Here is an 11,985-nt window from a genome sequence, read left to right on the forward strand (position 1 = left end):
GACGTAATTTCCGGTGCGTGTATTGCTTCAGGCCTTACACCGGAAGTGTTGTCATCCCTAAGCCTCTGTGATGGCGAAGATAGCCGAGTGGAGACGCTAGTCTGGACATGGTAATTTACTCGGTTCTGAAGCTCCCGTGGAGAGTCGTTACAATGCGGTGAGTCCTCACTTCTCATTCAGTCCATTAGTATTAGTTGTCAGTAAGTGACAGTTTCAGGATTGTGGTGGGAGGCGGGTTGTGGCTCAGCAACAGGTTACAGATTCCACTTGTACAGTTTATTGTCACATTGTCCTAGTGTTACGTTCTCTCAGGTGACACGTGACAGCAGCTGGATCATTTCAGGTAGGGATGCTCAGTGCAGACCCCCAGGCTGGAATTGGCCTCTAAAGGGTTTTATCCCTCCGTTTGGTTTTCAACTGACTGTACTTGTTCTAATTGGTCGACAAGTTGGCCAACATTGAGTTAAATGGCTGAGTAGACCGTACTAGTGTTCTATCACAAATTGCCATTGGTCTTCACCCCCTACGTTTTTTAAATTGGTTTTTGTTCTATATCTCTTGGTCTTGGAATTAAGTAGCTACCCGGTTGCTAAGGCTTATCCCCCTAGCAGCGAGGCAACAATTTGGGAGTTCTAACGTAAAATAAAATAATGGAGCGCTTGAATGGAAAACTGAGAGAGAGAGAACAATGTATATACATCTTCCTCCATTGAATGAACCCCCCCCCCTATAAATGCAGTACAGGTATGGGGCCTGTTACCCAGAACGCTTGGGGCCGGTTACCCAGAACGCTTGGGGCCGGTTACCCAGAACGCTTGGGGCCGGTTACCCAGAACGCTTGGGGCCTGTTACCCAGAACGCTTGGGGCCTGTTACCCAGAACGCTTGGGGCCGGTTACCCAGAACGCTTGGGGCCTGTTATTTCCGGTAATTTGGATGTTTACACCTTAAAGGGGTTGTTCACCTTTGAGTTAACTTTTAGAATGATGTAGAGCGTGATATTGTGAGACAATTTGCAATTGGTTTTCATTTTTTATTACTTGTGGTTTTTGAGTTATTTGCCTTTTTATTCAGCAGCTCTCCAGTTTGCAATTTCAGCTGTCTGGTTGCTAGGGCCAAAATTACCCTAGCAACCATGACTGATTTGAATAAGAGACTGGAATATGAATAGGAGAGGCCTGAAGATGATTAAAAGTAGAAATAACAATGAATTTTTAGCCTTACAAAGCATTTTTTTTTTTAGATGGGGTCAGTGACCCCATTTGAAAGCTGGAAAAAGTCAGAAGGCAACTAATTTTAAAACTATAAAAAAAAATTAAAAAAAGACCAACTAAAAAGTTACTTATAACTGGTCATTCTATAACATACTAAAAGTTAACTTAAAGGTGAACCACCCCTTTAAGTCTACTAGAAAATCAGTTTGGATCAAGTTTTATTATAACAGCGAAAAAGGAATTCATTTTTTAAAATTTGGATAAATTGAAGTCTGTGGGAGGCGACCTCTCTATAATTCTAAGCTTTTTGGTTAATTTGTTTCCGGGTAACTGATTCCATACCTTTTATAATATGGCTTTATTTTGTACATGTGCTATTCATTGGTATGCGTTAAACATGTTTGTTTTTCTTTTTCAGGGTTGCAATACTTTTAAGGAAATGCTGATATTCTGAGGTAATAAGTGAATGTATTCCGCTGATACTATGAGACCTGTAACATAAGGTTCACCTTCAAACAACCAGTTGTTTTGCGATAAATCACCAGAAATCACGACTTTTTCCAATTACTTACTTTATTTTCTATGTCACCATTTTTCTAATATGGAAGTTTTAAGTGTCTTTTTTCACCTTCTAAATCAGCGCGGGGGGTCGCCGACCCTGTAAACGAAATTGATACATTTAGTTGATACATTTCTTATCTTTGTCCCTGCTGAGCAAAATCTCTGCGTTTCATTACAGGCAGCTGTTAGACTTGATACAATAGTTACTAATACTCCAGAGATGCTGCTGAGAAATGGATCAACTACATTTTACAGAATTGTAACAGTTTAGAGTCTGCACCCGAATTACTGAGCTGCCAGACTCAAACACCAGAGGCAGGAACATTCAACTTTAAACTTAGATTTTGAAAAAACAGTAAAAAATAAACAATGGAAAGTAATTGAAAAAAGTCTTTATTTCTTGGGAACAATCTGAAAACAACTGAACTGAAAAAAGTGTTTCAGATGCTGAATCAAGGTCCCTGTGTTCCATCCAAGGGCCCCTTAATTTTAAAAATGTTCCTGAATATGATGGAGGAAACTTGGGAATTTATCGTTCATTTTGATCCAGTCCACTTTCTGTTTAAATAGTTTGATTAAGATCTCCAGGCTTCAACAATCATTTTTCAGAAAGATAATAGTGAGTAGTTTATGCTGAGAATTTTTATACTCTATACATTTACAGTCTTAAACAGCATGTACTGAATCATTTCTGATATCAAAGGGGTTGTTCACTTTTGAACAATTTTTTCAATTCAGTTGTTTTTAGATTTTTCCCCAGAAATAAAGACTTTTTTCAATTACTTTCTATCATTTATTTTTTACTGTTTTCCCAAAATCTAAGTTTAAAGTTGAATGTCCCTGTCTCTGGTGTTTGTCTGGCAGCTCAGTAATTCAGGTGCAGACTCTGAACTGTTACAGTTTTGCAACATTTAGTTGATACATTTCTTAGCAGCATCTCTGGAGTATTAGCAACTATTGTATCAATTCTAACAGCTGCCTGTAATGAAACCCAGAGATTCTGCTCAGCAGGGACAAAGATAAGAACTGAATCCACTAAATGTATCCATTTAGAACAGTTTATGGGGTCGGCGACCCCCCCTCCCAGAGCTGCTTCAGAAGGTGAAAAATGACACTTTACACTTCAATATTAGAAAAATGGTCACACATAGAAAATAGAAAGTCATTGGAAAAAGTCGTTATTTCTGGTGATCTATCTGAAAACAACTAGTTGTTTGAAGGTGAACCATCCCTTTAATCTAAATACAGAAATGACGACATTTTACAATCAAATTCAGAATCTGTTGTAAACAGGACATGCCCACCATATACACAGAGCCTCTAGGACAGGCTTCACAGTCTCAGTATGATTAGCTTTCCTTTATTAGTTAAAGGGGACCTGTCGCCCTAAGAAATAATTCCAAATCTTGTTCTTTGATGTTAGTCAAGCAACTTACACTATATTAATTATTTCCATCTTGTTTCTTTGAGTCTTGGAATTCACAATTGAATCAAACAGGAGCTGCCATGTTTTGGACACTGTTATTTAGGCAATCATGCAAAAATCTTGTTTATACACCAAAATGTAGCACCTGAGGCCCATCCACTGGCTACACACTTAGATGTTGAAGACCGTAACATAGTTAATTTATTATGTTTGTCCAAAAAATCATCCAAGCCACTGTTAAAGGCATTAACAGAACCAGCATCACAACATCACCCGGCAGTGCATTCCACAACCTCACTGTCCTGACTGTGAAGAACCCCCTACGTTGCTTCAAATGAAAGTTCTTTTCTTCTAGTCTAAAGGGGTGGCCTCTGGTACGGTGATCCACTTTATGGGTAAAAAGGTCCCCTGCCATTTGTCTATAATGTCCTCTAATGTACTTGTAAAGTGTAATCATGTCCCCTCGCAAGCACCTTTTTTCCAGAGAAAACAACCCCAACCTTGACAGTCTACCCTCATAATTTAAAAGAGGAAAGGGAAATGTCTGGAGTTCAGTGAAATCTAAGAAGTGCAGAATGCAAAGCCTAAGGCGTAGAGGAGGGACAGGCAATATATGATTGATACATTTTAGAGTTTTAAATACATGTATAACTGGTATAGATGTTTAAAAAAAAATTGGGGTTTCATGTTTAAAAAGAACATTTTTATTAATCCGCATTTTATGTCTGAGTGACCACTACCCTTTAAAAGAACCACGTTAATAAACCCTTACACAAAGCTTCCAATAAGATTGTGTTAAGATGGCTATAGACGTGCAGAGGTACCTGCAATATCGGACATCCCAATCTCCCGACCTGCCACTAATCTTCAGATTAAATAAAGAAGTAAAAGAAGAGATCAGTCGATGTTCTGCCCCTGACAGCAATCTTACAAAAGTTATGTCTGACAAAAGCTGGTGACAGTCTCCCACTGATATTGTCAGATCAGCAATATATGCAGAGATATCTGCACATCTATGGCCAGTTTTCTTGTTAACCAGATATGGGAATCTACAGTTACTTTCCCAGGCTTCCTATATAAATGATGGTCTTGAACACTTCTCAATTTAAATTGGTTGCTGGCCAGACTAGAATATTTTTTTTTTTTTATTATAAATAGGTGGAATCCGAAACACACCACACACACACCACACACACACACACACACCACACACACACCACACACACACCCCCCTCAATACATGGTCTGAACATGGAGTCTTACTATCTGCCTATTAGTATTTATAGTCAAATATATATGTGTGTGATCACAGACTATTGTGCTTACTAATAGATGCCTCTCTTTTTCTCACCCTCAGAAACTCTCCTGCGAACAAGTTTCAGTGCGTTTGTGTGCACATTAAAGATGGCTGGACAGTTCCGAAGCTACATATGGGATCCAGTACTTATCGTCTGCCAGATTTTGTTAATGCAGTTAATCTACTATAGCTGCTTAGGACTGTGGATTGCAGCGCTGGACTTGGTCGTTCACTACAGCCCTTCCCTTGATCAGATATTTAATTATGAGGTTTTGGGATTTTCATCAGTTCCCGGGCGTGTCTCAATGATGGCTTTTATCCTGAATTCATTGACATGTGCTTTGGGCCTATTGTACTTTATCCGCAGAGGAAAGCAATGCTTGGACTTTACTATCACAGTCCACCTGTTCCACCTGTTTGGTTGTTGGATTTATACCTCCCACCTCCCCTATACATTTACCTGGTGGCTCCTTAACCTTGTCTGCATTGCTTTAATGGCAGTGATAGGGGAGTATTTGTGCATGAGAACTGAACTTCGTGAGATTCCTCTCAATTCAGCTCCCAAATCCAATGTGTAGACTTTTTAATCCACTGGACGTTTACATCATACCTCTCCAAAACTTCTAATTCTTCAGTATTCTTACATTTTCCATTGGTTGACATGCCAACAGCTTTTTAGACTGGTATCTGGACCTTCTCAGCTCTAGATTTGCAGAAAGGGTTGCTAAAGATGGCTCCCCAATGGGCATAGCAGTACGGCACATGTTTCCGAGTGTCCCCTGCTTACTCTGAACACACACACGGTTACAGATTTTGTTTCTGTATGTTTTACCAGCTATTCACAGAAATCTTCATTTTGGTCAATATATTTCCTTGAAAGATTGATATGTTTCTGTTTACGCTAATTTATGGAACTAACAAATTTCATATCTGACAATGACCAAAATAAAGATAAGTCAATGCGCACCTAATTTGCAGGGATTTTAGAAATATAAATAAAGCAGAATCAGGATGGAGAAAGAGAACTGAATTTGTACCCATGTGGGAATAATTGGGAGGTGAGGGTGGAAGCTTAACATTTATTTATACATCTTGCACTTTGAACCATTTTGGAAAATGATATATTTTGTTTGTGTGTATGTGTAGCTACGTATGTGTATGAACCCCCAAACTGTGGCTTTACAGTTAGCCCTAAACTACATCTTACAATGTCATTATCCAGGGATTGCCCTGACCTTTGGAAAATACTTGTCTGGCCTTCCTTGCTAAGTAAAACAATAAGACTCTCCTGTCTGTCCTCTCCTGAGGGTTGTGCCATTTTATTCTTATGGATTCATTAAAGGGGTTGTTCACCTTTAAACAACTAGTTGTTTTCAGATAGATCACCAGAAATAATGACTTTTTCCAATTATTTTCTGTCACCGTTTTTCTAATATTGAAGTGTAAAGTGTCATTTTTCATCTTCTAAAGCAGCTTCAGGAGGGGGGGTCGCCGACCCTGTAAACATTTCTTATCTTTGTCCCTGCTGAGCAGAATCCCTGACTTTCATTACAGGCAGCTGTTAGAATTGATACAATAGTTACTAATACTCCTGAGATGCTGCTGAGAAATGTATCAACTCAATGTTGCAAAATTTGAACAGTTCAGAGTCTGCACCTGAATTACTGAGCTGTCAGACTCAAACACCAGAGACTTTAACGGCAAGGCCAGACGCGGCGTTTTTGCGGCGTTTTACGTTGCAAGCACAGCCAGGCGTAAATACGCTACTGAAACCACATGCGACCGTCGACATGTGTTTTTCAGCACGTAGGATTCTTTTCCCAACATGCGCTTCTCATTGAATTTGGACGCCATATTTAAAATACGGTAAGTGTGGTTTCAAACGTGCAGATCCCATAGAGTCTATGGATTTGGTAGTTTCTTGACGTATTGGCGTTTCTGCTAAAAAACTTCAATACTGGCGTCCTGTGGCGGATTTCAGCTTGCAAGCGCCCTGTGTGAATTGCCATAGTGCGTTTTCCATTCGTTTCAGTGGTAGTGCAGTTTATGCGTATTTACGCCTGGCTGTTCTTTTTTAAAAACGCAAGGGGTTGTTCACCTTCCAAACACTTTTTTAAGTTTAGTTTTTTTTTTTTTTTCAGATTGTTCCCCCAGAAATAAAGACTTTTTTTTCCAACCACTTTCCGTTATTTTTTTTTACAGTTTTTCCAAAATCTAAGTTTAAAGTTGAATGTTTCTATCTCAGTTCTTGTAGTTTGAAAATCCTACTCCGTTATTGACCAAAAAGTCCTGCTTTAGAACACACTTGTTACAGGCTAAACAGTGGTGGCACCTGTCTGGCATGATCAGTTTGCATATACTGCAGTATCAGATGTTTCCTTTCTTTGTCACCATGAATATAGGCAGCTCTTTAGCAATGAACTGGAGAATGTCCTGATGAAAGTCTTGCTTCTCCTGCCTTACAAATTGGTCCTGCTCATTATGCAATAAGTCAAACTCCTTAGATGGAGTAGCAGAATGCTTGAACACGTTCATTCCACATGATTATGAATAAGATGTGATAAAACACCATGTAGATCACTCTCAGCAAGTGATGTCACTGTAAAAACACACAGCTCCACCAAGTAGGCAATATAAATGCTAACTAAAAGAGAAACGGCATCATATACTATGAACCAGCCCGGGCAGAAACGCACAGAATTTACAAACGTGATGTAAAGCCATGATCTTGCTTTTTCGAAAAATATTAATGATTGTTCTTCTAAAGTGAAGCCTTCTGAAATCCAAAGGTATTTACTTATCTCATGCCATACACACAGCACTGCCTATATAACAAAAATGAGAGTTTTAATTCTCCCATAAGGCATCATGGGTGGAGACATGCAAATCACTCATTTGGACAACTATGCATCTAGATCCGCTGGTTTTATAGCACAGATACAGCCTAATGGTTCAGAGCCATATATCCAAACTTGCAGACAGCCTGTTTCAATCTTGTTAGATCTCATCAGTGCAAGATATTGGAACATGGGGGTAGGACTTGGAGAGTAGCGAAATGGAAAACCAAACTTGGTTTATGGTGAGAAGGACTAAATTAGCCAAAAAGCCCTTCCCAAGCAATTACATGCATAGTGAAACCTTCTGAAAGGTTGCTGCCTGGTGAGTGACTTTGCTGGGGGTGTTACTGTTGTTAGCCTGGGAAAGAGAACTCAGTGTTCCACAGTCCTGCTACTACAAGGTAAGCTGGGGAGAAAAAAGACGGGATCGTTAATGCATTTTCCGTGCCTTTCGCTATTTTATTCAGAGAGGAATGTGAACTCTGAGCTCTGGCAACTCTGAGCTGTCAGTAGTCTCCCCGTCGCCGCTGCCACAGCTGTATCGCTTATAACTTCCAGTTTTGGCAGAAGTTGGGTTTGGGGGAAGATGAGGAGCGCATCCTGCAGAGTGAGTCGCCCTATCGCCGTTTTTCAGTAGATAGTGTTTTCTCACAGTATTTTTTTTAATAAAGAATTGAAATAAATAAACTTTATGCAGGTTAGATCTATTATTACTAAGGTTTCCACCTTTTCTGGAATAAAATACCGGCCTTCCTATATATTTATCTTTTTTCCCTATTAATAACATTGGGATCAACCATAATTATTACTGTGGGTAGAATGGATTTTTAATAAAAAAATGGTTATTGTTACAGTTACTTTTAAGGAGAGCAAAACACACCCATGACCCTTTTTTTAAACATGCCCCCCCCCCCCCACTCCTGCTCTGGATATCAATAGACCTAGACACAGAAAATCTGACAGAATCTTAAGGCCTCATCTCCAATCACAGAAACATTTGTAAATCCCCCAGCAGTGATACTATTTATATTGTTTAACTTAACTTACTTTTTTGGTTAAGATAGCCTTTAAAGGGTAGCAATCACCCAAAAACTCCTCTACCAGAGGTGCTGGCTAATAGAGCCTGTTGCGTGGTCAGGAGAAACAATTGTTTTCCCCCAAATCATACCCCTGCCCTGAGTACTAGGCCACCCACACAGAGAGGGAACGCCTGCTGTGGGTGGCCATGCTTTTTTGCTATCTATGTGCATGTGTTACGTGATAGTAGGAGATCTCAACAGCTCAACTGGAGGAAACAATTTTTGCTTGACAGGTGTCCTTTAAGGATGGGCACAAAAAAGGTTTCAGTAACTAATCCTGTAATATATATACATCTAAATGTTATTCTTGATAGCTGCACAATACTCTTTCCTAATAAATAAATGCTTTTTACAGTACAACGCCTGCAGTGTCTATAGACACAGTGGATTTACTAAAATGATGGAGATTCTGGTTTATAATTTGTCCGACAAATTTATTGTCCCTCACATTTCTCTTTATTACATGCAATGAATAGAAAGCAAAAATGGAATCTCAAAAATTATGCAAAGCTTAACACTACCCAAAACGGACCACTAGATGTCACTCTTACAGCTCAGTATTAATCATAAGTATATGATTTATACTCCCCCCTGCAATGAATAGGGCTTGAAGCCTATTATGTACGAATATTTATGTTTTTATATTTTCTCACTAATCGAAAACTGAAAGTAAAGCACTGCTTCCGTTAACATCAGCTCTAAACATCTCCTTGAATAGCAAGTGAGAAACACGCCTATTTCCAAACTGCACCCCAAGCAAAGACCACCAGTTAAGGACATATGTATAAATAAGAGGGCCCCCGCTGTATATAATATATATACAGCCAAAGTGACAGCTTTTGGAGGGGAAATTCGGGTTGGATGCACAACGTTGGATGCAAAAATGATGATTGAATAAAAGTTCACAAATTCAAGAAATTTGAGGTCCATGTTGGAAATTTACATAAATTATCATTTGACAAAGTACCCAAAGTCTGTAAGTGAGAAGAGTGCAGACGCTTTCTGGACGATTATATATATATATTTGTAAGTACAGTGGTCCCCACATTTCTGTAGGTTTAAGTGAGATCTCCTCTCCCATTCTCTTGAGCCTTTCTCTTATTTTCTTCCGGGTCCTGTTGTCCCCCCCCGAATGTGAGTGTCGGTAGGAGGGGCAGTAATCAACACAGTTGGAATATTGGATCCCCATAAAACTTTATGGAGTTGCATGAAATACAGAAAATGGCTTCCTACTGATTTGCACAAAAATGAACGTGATTTGTAGTTTCATAAAAATTCAGTAGCACTGCATCAGGTCCAAACTGAGATTCAAAATAGACCCTGGCCCTGGGATGTCAAGTATACGAGGCCCAGACAGCCACCCACCAGCCCAATAAACAGTGACAGTCTTTGGCATCTTACAGCAGCCCCTCTGGCATCTGCCACAATCCACAGATTCAGTCCAGGGCCTGACTGGAATAGATACAAGTCTGTACCGAGGTCTCTTAGCATTGAAAGATTTGTTAGTGCTTCATTATTCCTACAGTGGGTGCTGCTTCCTTAATTATTAAATCAGACCACAAACACAACAAGGATATCTTGAAGTCTCTTACGCGGCCAAAAAAGAAAGGACACTTTTATATATATTTGAAACTGTCTAACCAGGTAAAATAAGTCACAGACAGAAGAAGATATTATAATCTGGTAGTTCTGCTCTGTATTTGGCTGTATTTATCTGATGGGTGTTTTTAGGGGGCGCTTATCTCCACCTGTCACCCATGACCTTCATTAGGCATTAACCAAATGCAGACGCACACCCTGGCCCTCCTGGAGAAATGAATCCCTGGTGCTCAGCAAATAGGGTATCTGCAACCCATCAACAATACAGAGCAAAAAAGTTCACTGGCACACAGGTAATGCTGGCAGGGTGAAACCCTTGCTTTACATTTATTTTAGTGCGGCAGGCAACGTTTCGGGGACAACCCCTTTATCAAGTATACTGGAACAGAATGCACAAAGTCATTTATAGCAATTTAAAGCAACCTAATCCAAGTAGGGGTTCTATGGCAGAGGGGGTCTCAAGAGAAGTGAATGGTGGGTTCACAGGTCAAAAAATGTATACACTTGTGGGCGGGGTTAGTACAGATTATTTGCAGGGTTGTGGCATAAAGGAGTGGATTGGAATACAGTTTAGTTTGTTTGCATTGTTTTGTTTGAGTCCCATTCTACTTATCTAGCAGGGCCTGAAATATTCCATTATGAGGATCAGTATCCAAGAGTGAGCAGTGGCAGCAGGTAATATTGGGCATTCAAGTATGACACCTGCAAAGCACCCCGTGTGTGCCACCTCACATTCTGGTACTTATGATTCCCAACACCTTAATTAAGAGAAATCTCCTGTTCTAGCCGATATATGCAGACCTAAAGCATCCGAAAGCAGCCCAATTCACTAGCACGGCTCTTGTGCAAGTACTTGTCAGCCATGGTGGCCTTCAATGTATTTCTCATTACTCCTCAACCCACCCCCCACCATCAGCATGTGCAGGGGGGTTCTGCCTTGGACTGGCACTACTGAGTAGGGTCACACTGTGTTGTACTACTGTATTGAGCAGCTTTGTAATTATTAGTGCTATACTGAGTAGTGCCACACTGTGCTGCTGTATTGAGTAGTGTCACATTGTGTAGTGACGTTGTATTGAGTAGTGTCACACTGTGTAGTGATGTTGTACCGAGTAGTGACACATTGTGTAGTGCTGCTGTATTGAGTAGTGCCACATTGTGTAGTGATGCTGTGCTTGTATTGAGTAGTGCAACATTGTGTATTGCTGCTGTATTGCGTAGTGTCACATTGTGTAGTGCTGCTGTATTGAGTAGTGCCACATTGTGTAGTGATGCTGTACTTGTATTGAGTAGTGCAACGTTGTGTATTGCTGCTGTATTGAGTAGTGCCACATTGTGTAGTGATGCTGTACTTGTATTTAGTCCAACGTTGTGTATTGCTGCTGTATTGCGTAGTGTCACATTGTGTAGTGCTGCTGTATTGCGTAGTGTCACACTGTGTAGTGCTGCTGTATTGAGTAGTGCACATTGTGTAGTGTTGCTGTACTGTGTAATGCCACATTGTGTAGTGCTGCTGTACTTAGTGCCACATTGTATAGTGCTGCTGCACTGAGTAGTGACACACTGTGTAGTGCTGCTGTATTGAGTAGTGCCACACTGTGTAGTGATCTTGTACTGAGTAGTGCACATTGTGTAGTGTTGCTGTATTGTTTGGTGCACATTGTGTATTGCTGCTGTACTGAGTAGTGACACACTGTGTAGTAAATTGTATAATGCTGTAAGACAGCGCTTTAATTATGGGGGTTAGCCTCACATTTTTGTGATCCAAAATTGATACATGCAGCAATACAACAACAAATGAAGGCAGTGTGCAAGGTACAAGGCCCGTTGTGGCTGTAAATAACCCCTTTTGTGCATCCACTACTTCAAATCATTAAACTACACTGCACAACCAGGACCCTGTCATGGAGCTGGACTTTGTCCTGAGCAAATTATTTATTTATTAAATTAAGCCATATTGCCTTAAGTTGCTT

General features: G+C 40.1%; 1 protein-coding gene across 1 annotated transcript; it reads left to right on the forward strand.

The window, feature by feature from the left end:
* The first annotated feature begins 67 nt into the window (after nucleotides 1–67).
* Nucleotides 68–6,673, forward strand: sys1.L (Sys1 golgi trafficking protein L homeolog). Its single transcript, NM_001085953.1, is given in 3 exon segments — nucleotides 68–157; nucleotides 1,632–1,668; nucleotides 4,558–6,673. A coding segment is annotated over 1 exon segment (471 nt). The 5' UTR covers nucleotides 68–157; nucleotides 1,632–1,668; nucleotides 4,558–4,604; the 3' UTR covers nucleotides 5,076–6,673.
* Nucleotides 6,674–11,985: the final 5,312 nt, after the last annotated feature.

Source organism: Xenopus laevis, chromosome 5L (assembly GCF_017654675.1).
Source record: "Xenopus laevis strain J_2021 chromosome 5L, Xenopus_laevis_v10.1, whole genome shotgun sequence".
Classification (NCBI taxonomy): domain Eukaryota; kingdom Metazoa; phylum Chordata; class Amphibia; order Anura; family Pipidae; genus Xenopus; species Xenopus laevis.